This window comes from Myotis myotis, unplaced genomic scaffold (assembly GCF_014108235.1).
Source record: "Myotis myotis isolate mMyoMyo1 unplaced genomic scaffold, mMyoMyo1.p scaffold_m19_p_10, whole genome shotgun sequence".
In the NCBI taxonomy this organism is placed as follows: Eukaryota; Metazoa; Chordata; class Mammalia; order Chiroptera; family Vespertilionidae; genus Myotis; species Myotis myotis.
The window spans coordinates 49760376-49774501 of record NW_023416314.1 but is presented as its reverse complement, the minus strand read 5'-3'; the positions used below and the strand labels follow the sequence as shown (position 1 = coordinate 49774501).

Genomic DNA, 14126 nt, shown 5'->3' with positions numbered 1-14126 from the left:
AGGAGCACCCAAATTCATAAAAAAACTCCTGGAAGATATGAAAGGAGACATCGACAACAATACAATCATAGTAGGGGACTTTAATACACCACTGACAGCACTGGATAAGTCCTCTAGACAAATAATCAGCAAAGATACAGCAATCCTAAATGACTCACTAGATCAGATGGACTTAATAGACATCTTCAGAACACTTCACCCGAAAGCCAGGGAATATACATTCTACTCAAATGCTCATAGGACATATTCAAAAATAGACCATATATTGGGTCACAAGCAAAGTATCCCCAAATTCAAGAAAATTGAAATCATAAAAAGCGTCTTCGCAGACCACGATGGCATAATATTAGAAATAAACTACAATAAAAACAACCCAAAATACTCAAACACCTGGAAGCTGAATAGCATGCTATTAAATATTGATTGGGTTGCCAATGAAATCAAAGAAGAAATTCGAAACATCCTGGAAACTAATGACAATGAAAACACAACAATCCAAAACCTATGGGACACAATGAAAGCAGTCCTGAGAGGGAAGTTTATAGCTCTACAGGCCTATCTCAACAAACAAGAAAAAATAGTAGTAAATCAGCTAACTCTACAACTCAAAGAATTAGAAAGAGAGCAACAAGAAAACCCCAGAGTGAGCAGAAGGAAGGAGATAATAAAGATTAGAGCAGAAATAAATGACATAGAGACCAAAAAAACAATACAGAAAATCAATGAAACCAAGAGCTGGTTCTTTGAAAGGATAAACAAGATTGACAAACCTCTAGCCAGACTCACCAAGAAGCAAAGAGAGAGGACCCAAATAAATAAAATCAGAAACGATAGAGGCGAAATAACAACAGACCCCACAGAAATACAAATGATTGTTAAAAAATACTATGGACAGCTCTACTCCAACAAACTAGACAACCTGGAGGAAATGGACAAATTCCTAGAAAAATACAACATTCCAAAACTCAATCAGGAAGAATCTAAAAATCTCAACAGGCCAATAACTATGGAAGAAATTGAAGCAGTCATCAAAAAGCTTCCAGCAAACAAAAGCCCAGGACCAGACGGCTTCACAGGGGAGTTTTACCAAACATTCAAGGAAGAACTAAAACCTATCCTCCTCAGACTACTACAAAAAATTCAAGAGGAAGGAACACTTCCAAGCTCATTCTATGAAGCCAGCATCACCCTAATACCAAAACCAGGTAAAGACAACACAATGAAAGAGAATTACAGGCCAATATCCCTCATGAACATAGATGCCAAAATCCTCAACAAAATCTTAGCAAATCGGATCCAGCAGTACATCAGAAAGATCATACACCATGACCAAGTAGGATTTATCCCAGGGATGCAAGGATGGTACAATATCCGCAAATCAATAAACGTGATACATCACATAAACAAATTGAAAGAAAAAAACCACATGGTCATATCAATTGATGCAGAAAAAGCATTTGACAAAATTCAACACCCATTTTTGATAAAAGCTCTCAGCAAGGTGGGAGTAGAAGGATCATACCTCAACATAATAAAAGCCATATATGACAGGCCCACAGCCAACATCATACTCAATGGACAAAAACTAACACCATTTCCCCTAAGAACAGGGACAAGACAGGGATGCCCCCTCTCACCACTCCTGTTCAACATAGTACTGGAAGTGTTAGCCATTGCAATTCGGCAAGAAGAAGAAATAAAAGGCATCCAAATTGGAAAAGAGGAAGTAAAACTGTCCTTATTTGCAGACGACATGATATTATACATACAAAACCCTAGAGACTCCATCAAAAAGCTACTGGACTTAATACATGAATTTGGCAATGTAGCAGGATACAAAATTAACCCCAAGAAATCCGAGGCATTTCTATACACCAATAGTGAACTTTCAGAAAGAGAGATTATAAAAACAATCCCGTTTACCATCGCACCAAAAAAATTAAGCTACCTAGGAATAAACTTAACTAAAGAGGTAAAAGACCTCTACTCAGAAAACTACAGGACGTTGAAAAAAGATATAGAGGAAGACATAAACAGATGGAAGAACATACCGTGTTCATGGATTGGTAGAATCAACATCATTAAAATGTCCATACTACCCAAAGCAATCTATAAATTCAACGCACTTCCCATTAAAATACCAACGGCATACTTCAGAGATCTAGAACGAACTCTCCAAAAATTCATCTGGAATAAAAAAAGACCTCGAATAGCTGCAGCAATCCTGAAAAAGACCAAAGTAGGTGGGATCTCAATACCAGATATCAAGATGTATTACAAAGCCACTGTTCTCAAAACTGCCTGGTACTGGCACAAGAATAGGCATATAGATCAATGGAATAGAATAGAGAGCCCAGAAATCGGCCCGAACCAATATGCCCAATTAATATTTGACAAAGGAGGCAAGAACATACAATGGAGCCAAGATAGTCTCTTCAATAAATGGTGCTGGGAAAATTGGACAGATATATGCAAGAAAATGAAACTAGACCACCAACTTACACCATACACAAAAATAAACTCAAAATGGATAAAGGACTTAAATGTACGACAGGAAACTATAAAAATTCTAGAAGAATCCAAAGGCAACAAAATCTCAGACATATGCCGAAGCAATTTCTTCACTGATACAGCTCCTAGGGCACTTGAAACTAAAGAGAAAATGAACAAATGGGACTACATCAAAATAAAAAGCTTCTGCACAGCAAAAGAAACCATCAACAAAACAACGAGAAAACCCACTGTGTGGGAAAACATATTTGCCAATGTCATATCCGATAAGGGCCTAATCTCCAAAATTTATAGGGAACTCATACAACTTAACAAAAGGAAGATAAACAATCCAATCAAAAAATGGGCAAAGGACCTAAATAGACACCTTTCAAAAGAGAACATTCAGAAATCCAAGAGACATATGAAAACATGCTCAAAGTCACTAATCATCCGAGAGATGCAAATCAAAACAACAATGAGGTACCATCTCACACCTGTCAGACTGGCTATCATCAACAAATCAACAAACGACAAGTGCTGGAGAGGATGTGGAGAAAAAGGAACACTTGTGCACTGCTGGTGGGAATGCAGACTGGTGCAGCCACTATGGAAGACAGTATGGAGTTTCCTTAAAAAACTGAAAATGGAACTCCCATTTGACCCTGTGATCCCACTTCTAGGAATATATCCCAAGAAACCAGAAACACCAATCAGAAAGGATATATGCACCCCTATGTTCATAGCAGCACAATTCACCATAGCTAAGATCTGGAAACAGCCTAAGTGCCCATCAGTAGATGAATGGATTAGAAAACTGTGGTACATCTACACGATGGAATACTATGCTGCTCTAAAAAGGAAGGAACTCTTACCATTTGCAACGTCATGGATGGAACTGGAGAGCATTATGCTAAGTGAAATAAGCCAGTCAATGAAGGAAAAATACCACATGATCTCACTCATTCATGGATAATAGAGACCATTATAAACTTTTGAACAATAATAGATACAGAGGCAGAGCTGCCTCAAACAGATTGTCAAACTGCAGCAGGAAGGCCGGGGAGGGTTGCAGGGCAGGAGGTAGGGGGGTAAGAGATCAACTAAAGGACTTGTATGCATGCATAGAAGCATAACCAGTGGACATAAGACATTGGGGGATAGGGGAGGCTAGGGGACTGTCTAGGGCGGGGGGATAAAATGGACACATATGTAATACCCTTTGTAATACTTTAAGCAATAAAAAATAAAAAAATAAAAAAAAAAAAAAAGAAATCAGTCCTTTTTAATAATACAAATTCATTAACCCAGTCAGAATTAAGAATTGCAATTTAATATTTGTTAGAAATCTTTGCATAATTCGTTTTCCCAGCCCCATAGTGTGTTACTGTTAATATCTAATGATCTAGATCTTAAGAAGAATGGGCATCATCCAATCGAGTTGTCTGTTGTTCTGGTCCTATACTTGTGATCCAGAGAATTGGGAGTGATATCATCTGTAACAACATAAAAGCTTCTTTTGCTGAGAGGAAGACCTACATATAAGTCACACTGAAGCATCTACAATCCAATTCATCAGCTTTCTCAAGTTTACTCAACTTTAAGAGAGCACCAGCTGCTAATATCCCTGAAAGATATTGTCCTAAGACATTGTGTGGTGAGTAATCTTTACTTTATCTTTTAAATCTCATATAAACTATTTGTTATAATCTAGTTATTATTTGATGTGCACCATTTTCTACAGATAAAATGCTGTTTGTTCAAGTTACAATGTGAAAGGAAAGTTCTGTCTATCTAATAGAGGAATATGGAAATTAGCAGGGACACCACAATGTCACGACTGAAAGAAAAAATAGCAATATTAAAATATTTCCTCTAATTAATTCCCTTTAAATGTGCACAAATTTCCTGCACGGGATCACTAGTGCTTAATATAAAATTCCACAACACAAAATAAATTTATGTTTCTAAAATACTCTGAAATCATTTATTTTTGTGATGAAAGTCTTTTGAGGGGCCTTGCTTTTTCTAAATGTATCTGAAATTACACACAAAAAATTATAATTTGGCATCATATGCTTTAATGGTATCTTACTGAAATTTTCAAATAAAGCAGACTAATGAGGAATAAATCATTCTGATTTAAATAACAAATATACATTTATTAAATTGTGTTAGTAGTCTATTTTTCCTACAGAATATCCTCATCAAACTGTTTGTTTTATGACTCACAGAGAACTCAAATTGTATACAAGAGCTGGAGAAACAGTTTTACTGCTGAATATTTATTCCCTTTAATAAAGATTTTTTTTCACTTTCTATTCTAAAAACAGTACATGAATTGCAAAAAGCTGATTTTTGAGCTTTTTCATGATATTCTTGAAAGAAGCTTGTCTCTATTAGGAATAGGAAACAAAGCAGAGATGTCTGAAGTCACTAGGTGAATGTGATAGAGCTAAGATTAGACACCAATTCTCCTGACTTCTAGCTACAGTGCCTTTTTAAAAATAACATAAACAAAAATTGAAGTATATGTATTTATTGCTCCATCAATAGCTTTATATTGCACAGGGAAGCTTTATATCGCCCAGTGAAAATAAATGTAGTAGATTATATTTCTTACAACAACTTTTTTTTTTCAAACTGAATCCAGCTTTATTAAAGATACTTTTCATAAACAATCATGGTATTTCAGGCAGGATATGGACAGACAATCGTTAACAGTATACAACACCTTTCAAACTCCCTTCTTCAATGAGCTACCAAAATCAGAAAGCCACCATAAAACCCAGTGAAGTCTTCATCTGATGCTGTGAATAGGGAAAGTTTAGAGTGAGGGTTGACATTTCGCATTGAGCACGTTGTGTAACAACTTTTCACAAGCCGACCCTGACTTTCAGGAAATGAAATAAAATGGCAGAGCATATCAGTAGATCCACAATCTAAAAAGGAACTGCTGCTCTTTAGAGGGAGGCCATCTCAGTGGTGACACTGGAAAGCTCAGATTGCCTAAGCGACTGGAAATCAACTTTTTTGGGGGGACAGGTCCCAATAGGTCTCTGGGCTTAAGAGAGCCAAAGTCTATGCTTAAATTGGAGAGGAAGAAAAGGACAGAAAAACAAAGTTTAGTTTCCCACATAACAAGGTGTTTGTGCCAAGATGGCTAATGTGTGCCAACATCAAGAGATCCCTGCTCCCAGGAACCAAGAGGAAGTTTCTCAAAACTAGAAGGGAAAGGTATCTCCTTTCATGGCAGTGCAGCTTTGGAGACATTTTAGTAGCACTATATGTCCTTCCCCCAAAATAACAATGAAGTGTTCTCTGTGCTAACAACATAGCTTAAAAAAAAAGTAAAACAAAATTCTGCACTTTTATAAAACTTGATAAAAAATAGTATTTCTAACTGTACAGTCACCAGAAATACACAGCTATCAAAAATGCACACACTTCAGTTGGCACCTCCAGCTCCTTCAGCTTTCTGTGCCTGGTCTGCTTGGCATCTCCATTTTCTGCAGGGCTATTCCCATCTTTGCCAGCATCAGCTCTCCCTTTTCCCTTTTCGTACCTTCTCTCCCTTCTTTGCAGGGGCCTTTTTAGGCTTGGGCTCTGGTTTTGGAGGAGCAGGTTTAGCTGATAACCTGACGGATCTTCTCCCTGGTTTCTCCTTCACCTTGACTTTATCTCCTTTAGCATCCCCTTCAGCCTTCCTCTTGGGCATGATGGCGATGGTGGAGGGAGGTCCGACCAGGACACAAGGGTGAAGCTCCCTGCGGGCTTTGCTGGGTCCTGGTTTGATCGCACCTCCTCATATAGCTCTATTTCCTATACTACTTCAATATGATGCCACCACTTCAAAAATAAATCAAGCCATTTCCCTTTAAAATATGAGTGCATTGTGACTGTATGTGTATGTTAAAACAGAGAACATTAAGCATTAAGAAAAAGCACTTCCTATAACAATAGGCTTTGCAATTACTGAAGTGCAGATTAAGATTAGACTAGTCTATTTTGAGATGAAAAGCTTCATGAACGAAAGAGGAAAGTGCTAACAATTATACTCAGACTGGATAGTTTTAAAAGAAGCTGAAGAAAAACAAACAAGCATTTTATATGAAGCCAAAGCTCTAAATTCTTATAATTAACTAGATGATTTTTAATAATACTTTGACACATTTTTAAATGGTAAAAGTATGCATTAATTTAGTAAAATTATCTCTAAAGCAGAGACTATTAATTTGGTACTTATGGTTATTATTGCAGTGCCTGAAATACGTTGACTTATGAAAAAGAAATTTTCTAAGTAAATAAACAGTGCTAATAATTTACCTAAGTAAGAGAATTATCCATTTTCCAAACAAATGATAAGAACTTAGTCATAAGCAGCATAAATGTAGGAGAAAATTCTAAAAAGTAAGCATTTTTATTCCTCATGTGGCTTAAAATTCATATATTAAACTTGCATAAGAACTCTCAAAAAGATCCCTAAAAAGTAAAACTAATTTTCCTAGAAACTAAAACTAATCTAATTTCTAAGTCAAATTATGTGTACATATAATACACACTAATGCATCTGTAAAATAAAAAGGTTGGCCCTACCTGTTCGGCTCGGTGGATAGATGTCGGCCGGCAGACCGAAGGGTCCTAGGTTTGAATGCAGTTAAAGACACATGCCTGGGTTGCAGGCTTAACACCCAGTAGAAGGCATGCAGGAGGCAACCTATCAATGATTCTCTCTAATCATTGATGTCTCTATCTCTCTCTTCCACTCCCTTTCTTTCTGAAATCCATAAATATATATTTAAAAACAAAACAGAAAAAGCCCGATTCCAAAAGTCCTCCATGAAAACAAATGCAATTAGTTGCTGTACCACTATGTGTACAGTTCTGTAGTTATAAATGGAAACTGCTAAAGTTAATTATATAGTGTGGAATAGTAAAAATATATTTAAATGCCTGCCTTTTGCTTTTTCTTTTTATTGAAGATGATGTATGCAAAAGAAATGGTTAAAGTAATGATCGTCCTGTTTGCAATTTGTTTTTTCGCAAAATCAGATGGGAAAACCCTGCAGTAAGTACCATTTCTCGTTTTGCAGGGCTAGGACTTGGGGATTGGATTTTTGGGGCTGCCATTATGATGGGAAGTGGAGAGCTAATGGAGTGGCTTCTCTGTTTCTGTTCCCTACAGGAAGAAAACTGTGGGTGAAATACAGCTTATGCATAACTGGCGTCAACATCTGAACAACAAGGCAAGGCGGGAGTGGCTACGGAATTTGTTGGCGAAAGTTAACATGGCAGGTGCTATGGTTCCCAGGGATGTTTCCAGGAGGTCTCTAAGAAAGGAAGACAATGTCCTGTTTGAGAGCCATGAAAAACGACTTGCAGAAGCAGACAAAGCTGATGTGGACGTATTAACTAAGGTTAAATCCCAGTGAAAACACATGTATCAGAGCACTGCTCCAGTCCGCCGAGGGCAACACTATTACATGCTGTTAATGTTTCCACCCTCTATTATGATTACCAAGCACCAATATTTCTACTATTATCAAACTTTACATGTAATCCATTGCTAGCCATGATAGCTATCATTTAATTGATTATTTTGATTTTATTTTTATTCAAGAGTCTTTTAATTATTCTCTTTCTGTGCCAGGAGGGCTGCTTATTCTTTTTAAAGTATGCTATTGCATAATTTATAAAAGAATAAAATTGCACTCTTTAACCTCTCTCTCATCTTACAATGCAAAATAAAAAATTAATGTTCATGATTCTAAAAACGTGAAGTAAAGAATTTTTTATTTGTTATAAAAAAATCTTTTTGGTTATAGGTAATACCAACATGTCAAATGGATCATGACTAGGAAGAACAACAGAAAATGGTTTTATTTCCAGTTTTATTGAAAAATAATGGACATACATCACTATATAAGTTAAAGGTGTACAACAGGATGGTTTGATTTACATATATTGTGAAATGATTATATGTTGAACATCATCCTTTTAGTAATATTATCAAAGTACCAGGTCCCCAAATCTTAGTAGCTAGATACTTCTGTCCTCTTCATTTCAGGAAAGATAATGAAATAGTCAGAATGGGAGAAAGTGATCTGAAACTTGAATGCAAAAGCATTTGCCTATGCAAAAACCTACTGATCATATTTCTAGTCTGAACCCCAAATTCCATGGACTAGAGTTTTTGTATGTTTTAGAATATAACTTCATTTATTTGTCCTTTGACACATGTCTATTTAGGGTCCATTACTTGCCATGTACTGTATTAGGCACTGGACATACACCAGCAAGCAAAATAGACACGGTTCCTATCTTCATGGGGCCAATAATTTAGTATGGAAGACAGGCATTAATTCATTATTAACTTTGATAAGTGCTCTATAAGAAAAGCACAAGATACATCAGGAGTGTAAAATACACAGCCCTGACCTACTTAGGTCAATACTGTCCAATACAACTGTCTGTGATGATGGAAATGTTCTGTGTTCTGTGCTGTACAATACCATAGCCACATATGCAGTTAAAATGTGACCTGTGCCCAGATGGTCTCATGCAGCCACAATCCCCACAAGTTTTTACAGCCAGAAGTTATGGGGACTTCTCTCCCTGGTACTGGAACTCTGTTTTGGGAGGCATGATTTGGTGCTATGACTCCTTCACTCCTCAAGGTGGGGCTTCACAACCAAGATATCCCTCCTGATTTTTATCCACCACACATGTGTTCTGTGTCTCCGCCCCTCCTACCCGTCTCCATGAGGCTTCTTCTTAAATTCCTTAGTTATAGGACTTCCAGTCAGCTAGATTTCAGAATGATGGTTGTTCTGTAATTTTAGTTCAGTTGTAATTTGATGTGTTTATGGGAGGATTGGGTACCACATTTACCTATGCCACCATCTTGACTAGAAGTCCATTACTTTTATTGTACTGGAGGCCCGGTGCATGACATATGTGCACCGGTAGGGTCCTTAGGCCTGGCCAGTGATCAGAGCCGATCAGGGCCTTTGTGTTTCCCGCTGGGGCCTTCCTTTAGAGCTTTTTAATGACATTCTTGTAAGAAGCTTGTTTCTATTAGGAATAGGAAACAAAGCAGAGATGTCTGAAGTCACTAGGTGAATGTGATAGAGCTAAGATTAGATACCAATATTCCCATCTTCTAGCTACAGTGCATTTTAAAATATAACATAAACCAAAATTGAAGTATATGTTTTTGTTGCTCCATCAATAGCTTTATATTTCACAGGGAAACCTTATATCGCACAGTAAAAATAAATGTCATAGATCATATTTCTTATACTACTTTTTTTTCAAACTGTATCCAGCTTTATTAAAGATACTTTTCATAAACAATCATGGTATTTCAGGCAGGATATGGGCAGGCAATCTTTAAAAGTATACAACAACTTTCAAACTCCCTTCTTCAATGAACTACCAAAATCAGAAAGCCACCATAAAACCCAGTAAAGTCTAGAAACCAAGATGGCGGCATAGGTAAACACCGGAAATTGCTGCCTCCCACAACAACTTCAAAAATACAATGAAAAGACAAAACGACATCATCCAGAACTACAGGAAGGCTGGCTGAGTGGAAATTCTACAACTGGAAGGAAAGAGAAAAGCACACTGAGACTCAGAGGAGCTGCAGAAGTAAAGTGCAGAGGTACGGAGGCTCGAGTGCGTGCAAAGGGGCTGGCACCTGAGGACACAGCTGGCTTTCTGAATCGGGAGGGAGTCACAAGCTCCTGATGCTCTGAACTCCGGTTCCAGGAAGTCTCTGGGGACCCAGGACTCATACAGGGAGAAACTGTACTGTCTGGAAGCGGTCAGAACTCGGAACTTGAGGGCAGCTTTCCCTCAGAGGTGCTTGCAGCAATTGCCGGGACGCTGAGACGGGGGGCCACTTTGGGCAGGGCTGAGGATCAGCCATAGCTGTTTGCTCCACCCTGTTGATTCCCTGAGACCCCGCCCCACCCAGGCTGGGGCAGAGGCTTTTGCATATGAATGCCCTGGCCCTTTGCAATCTGAAAATTACCTAACAAATTGCAGCTGGTCCAGACAGACCCAGAACTTCCAAGAGAAGGCCCAAGGCCCCACAGCAGCTTGCATTGCTTCTCAACTGGGCCTATTCTGGGCACCTCCAAACCCCCCAAAAGGAAGGGGAATCTGCAGATCTCTTTGTAGCTCCTGTTGGGTACCCTCAGGAAGAGGCTAAATTAGCACCTCCTTAGAGATCCAAGAGCCAGTGTACCCAGTGGTCAGAGTGGGACCATCCAATTACAACTCCTCTGACCCAAAAGGGACACACTCAGGGGGCAGACTCAGTGAGCACCAAAGCCCCACTGAAGCAAGTCTTGCCCCAGAAGGGTGTCTTCAGCACAGAAGTCTCCCACTGAAGACACAGCTGATTCTCACAGTCAAATTGGCCTGGAGGTCAATTCCTCCCAGTGATACCTACAACAATCAAGGCTTAACTACAACAAGACTGTGCACAAAGCCCACAAAGGGGTGCACCAAGTGTGTCCACCTCAGGTAATTGGGGAGGCTGAGCCACTGGGCCCTATAGGACACCTAGCACACAAAGCCACTCTACCAACACAGGGAAGCATAACAAATGCGGAGACAAAGAAACAGGTCACAAATGACAGAAATGGAGGAAAGCAAATGACTGGATATAGAGTTCAAAACCACGGTTATAAGGTTTTTCAAGAATTTTCTGGAAACCACCGATAAATTTAGTGAGACCCTGGAGGATATGAAAAAAGACCAACTAGAAATTAAGCATACACTGACAGAAATAAAGAATATTATACAGACACCCAACAGCAGACAAGAGGATCCCAAGAATCAAGTCAAAGATTTGAAATACGAAGAAACAAAAAATACCCAACCGGAAAAGCAAAAAGAAAAAGAATCCAAAAATATGAAGATAGTGTAAGGAGCCTCTGGGACAACTTCAAGCGTACCAACATCCGAATTATAGGGGTGCCAGAAAAAGTGAGAGGGCAAGATATTGAAAACCTATTTGAATAAATAATAACAGAAAACTTCCCCTACCTGGTGAAAGAAATAGACTTCCAAGTCCAGGAAGCACAGAGAACCCCAAACAAAAGGAATCCAAAGAGGACCACACCAAGACACATCATAATTAAAATGCCAAGGGCAAAAGACAAAGAGAGAATATTAAAAGCAGCAAGAGAAAAACAGTCAGTTACCTACAAGGGAGTACCCATACGACTGTCAGCTGATTTCTCAACAGAAACGATGCAGGCCAGAAGAAAGTGGCAAGAAATATTCAAAGTGATGAATAGCAGGAACCTACAACCAAGATTACTTTACCCAGCAAAGCTATCATTCAGAATTGAAGGTCAGATAAAGAGCTTCACAGGTAAGAAAAAGCTAAAGGAGTACATCACCACCAAACCAGCATTATATGAAATGCTGAAAGGTATTCTTTAAGAAGACAAAGAAGAAAAAGATAAAGATAAAAATTATGAACAGCAAATACGTATCTATCAACAAGTGAATCTAAAAATCAAGTGAATAAAAAATCTGATGAACAGAGTAAACTGGTGAATATGATAGAACCAGGGGCATGGAAAGGGAGTGGACTGACAATTCTTGGGAGGAAAGGGGTGTGGAGGGGCAGGAAGAGACTGGACAAAAATTGTACACCTATAGATGAGGACAGTGGGAGGGGTAAGGGCAGAGGGTGGGGTGGGAACTGGGTGGAGGAGAACCATGGGGGGAAAAAAGAGGAACAACTGTAATAATCTGAACAATAAAGATTTAATTAAAAACAAAAGAAAACAGTGAAGTCTTCACCTGATGCTCCGAATAGGGAAAGTTTAGAGTGAGGGTTGACATTTCACATTGAGCATGTTGTGTAACAACTTTTCACAAGCCGACCCTGACTTTCAGGAAATGAAATGAAAATGGCAGAGAACATCAATCTGTAGATCCACAATCTAAAAAGGAACTGCTGCTCTTTAGAGGGAGGCCATCTCAGTGGTGACACTGGAAACCTCAGATTGCCCACCGACTGGAGATCAACGTTTTAGGGTCAGGCTCCAATAGGTCTCTGGGCTTAAGAGAGCCAAAGTCTATGCTAAAGTGGAGAGGGAGAAAAGGACAGAAAAACGAATTTTAGTTTCCCACACGACAAGGTGATTGTGCCAAGATGGCTAATGTGTGCCAACATCAAGAGATCCTCCTCCCAGGAACCAAAGGAAGTTTCTCAAAACTAGAAGGAAAAGATATTTCCTCCCATGTCAGTCCAGCTTTGGAGACATTCTAGTAGTACATTATGTCCTTCCCCCCAAAATAACAATGAAGTGTTCTGTGTGCTAACAACATAGCTTAAAAAAGAAAAGTAAAACAAAATTCTGCATTTTTATAAAACCTGATCAAAAATAGTATTTCAAACTGTACAGTCACCAGAAAGACACAGCTATCAAAAATGCACACACTTCTCTTGGCACCTCCAGCTCCTTCAGCTTTCTGTGCCTGGTCTGCTTTGGCATCTCCATTTTCTGCAGGGCTATTCCCATCTTTGCCAGCATCAGCTTTCCCTTTCCCCTTTCGGTACCTTCTCTCCCTTTTTGCAGGGCCCTTTTTAGGCTTGGGCTCTGGCTTTGGAGGAGCAGGTTTAGCTGATAACCTGGCGGATCGTCTCTGTGGTTGCTCCCTCACCTCGACTTTATCTCCTTTAGCATCCCCTTCAGCCTTTCTCTTGGGCATGATGGCGATGGTGGAGGGAGGTCCGACCAGGACAAGGGGATGCAGCCCCTGTAGGCTTCTCTGGGTCCTGAGTGAATTTCGCCTCCTCGTATTACTCTATTTCTTATACTACTTCTAAATGATGCCACTACTTTAAAAATAAATAAATAAAGCCATTTCCCTTTAAAATATGAGTGGGTAGCCGTAACCGGTTTGGCTCAGTGGATAGAGTGTTGGCCTGAGGACTGAAAGTCCCAGGTTCGATTCTGGTCAAGGGCATATAGCTTGGTTGCAGACATATCCCCAGTGGGCGGTGTGCAGGAGGCAGCTGATCAGTGTTTTTCTCTCATCGATGTTTCTAACTCTCTATCTCTCTCCCTTCCTCTCTGTAAAAAATCAATAAAATATATTTAAAAAAATAAAATATGAGTGGATAGCGACTCTATGTGTACATTAAAACAGAGAACATTAAGCATTAAGAAAAAGCACTTCTATAACAATAGGCTTTGCAATTACTGAAGTGCAGATTAAGATAAAACTAGTCTATTTTGAGATGAAAAGCTTCATGAACAAAAGAGGAAAGTGCTAAAAATTATACTCAGACAAGATAGTTTTAAGAAAAGCTGAAGAAAAAACAAACAAGCTTTTTATATGAAGCCAAAGCTCTAAATTCTTATAATTGACTAGATGATTTTTAATAATACTTTGACACATTTTATTTTATTTTATTGCTTAAAGTATTACAAAGAGTATTACATATGTCTCCTTTTTTTCCCCTGCCCTTGACAATCCCCTGGCTTTCCCTACCCCCCAGTGTCTTATGTCCATTGGTTATGCTTATTTGCATGCATGCAAGTCCTTAGGTTGATCTCTTACACCGCCTCCTGCCCCCCAACCCTCCCCGGGCTTCCCGC

At 38.9% G+C, this 14126-nt stretch overlaps 3 protein-coding genes across 3 annotated transcripts; 1 reads left to right on the top strand and 2 right to left on the bottom strand.

Moving 5' to 3' along the window:
- The first annotated feature begins 3939 nt into the window (after positions 1 to 3939).
- Positions 3940 to 7922, top strand: LOC118663466 (parathyroid hormone-like). The gene is made up of 3 exons (XM_036323120.1): positions 3940 to 4007; positions 7463 to 7558; positions 7676 to 7922. The coding sequence occupies exons 2-3, from the start codon at positions 7473 to 7475 to the stop codon at positions 7920 to 7922; spliced, it is 333 nt and encodes a 110-aa protein (XP_036179013.1). The 5' UTR covers positions 3940 to 4007; positions 7463 to 7472.
- LOC118663455 (non-histone chromosomal protein HMG-17-like) lies at positions 6029 to 6208 on the bottom strand. The gene has a single exon (XM_036323109.1). It carries the CDS (start codon positions 6206 to 6208, stop codon positions 6029 to 6031), a length of 180 nt encoding a protein of 59 aa, XP_036179002.1.
- Positions 7923 to 8813: 891 nt separating the features above from the next.
- On the bottom strand, positions 8814 to 13233 carry LOC118665416 (non-histone chromosomal protein HMG-17-like). Its single transcript, XM_036326885.1, has 2 exons — positions 12920 to 13233; positions 8814 to 8877 (listed from the first exon to the last, which is right to left on the bottom strand). Exons 1-2 carry the CDS (start codon positions 13231 to 13233, stop codon positions 8814 to 8816), a joined length of 378 nt encoding a protein of 125 aa, XP_036182778.1.
- Positions 13234 to 14126: the final 893 nt, after the last annotated feature.

Excerpts from the sequence above, each read along its gene's own strand:
- LOC118663455 (XM_036323109.1), bottom strand. The coding sequence starts at position 6,208 with ATGCCCAAGAGGAAGGCTGAAGGGGATGCTAAAGGAGATAAAGTCAAG.
- LOC118663466 (XM_036323120.1), top strand. The coding sequence starts at position 7,473 with ATGATGTATGCAAAAGAAATGGTTAAAGTAATGATCGTCCTGTTTGCA. Across the intron at positions 7,559-7,675 it reads TCAGATGGGAAAACCCTGCA|GAAGAAAACTGTGGGTGAAA; the intron begins GTAAGTACCATT and ends TGTTCCCTACAG.
- LOC118665416 (XM_036326885.1), bottom strand. The coding sequence starts at position 13,233 with ATGCCCAAGAGAAAGGCTGAAGGGGATGCTAAAGGAGATAAAGTCGAG. Across the intron at positions 8,878-12,919 it reads GTCTTTCTGGTGACTGTACA|AGCACTTATCAAAGTTAATA; the intron begins GTTTGAAATACT and ends CTTTTCTTATAG.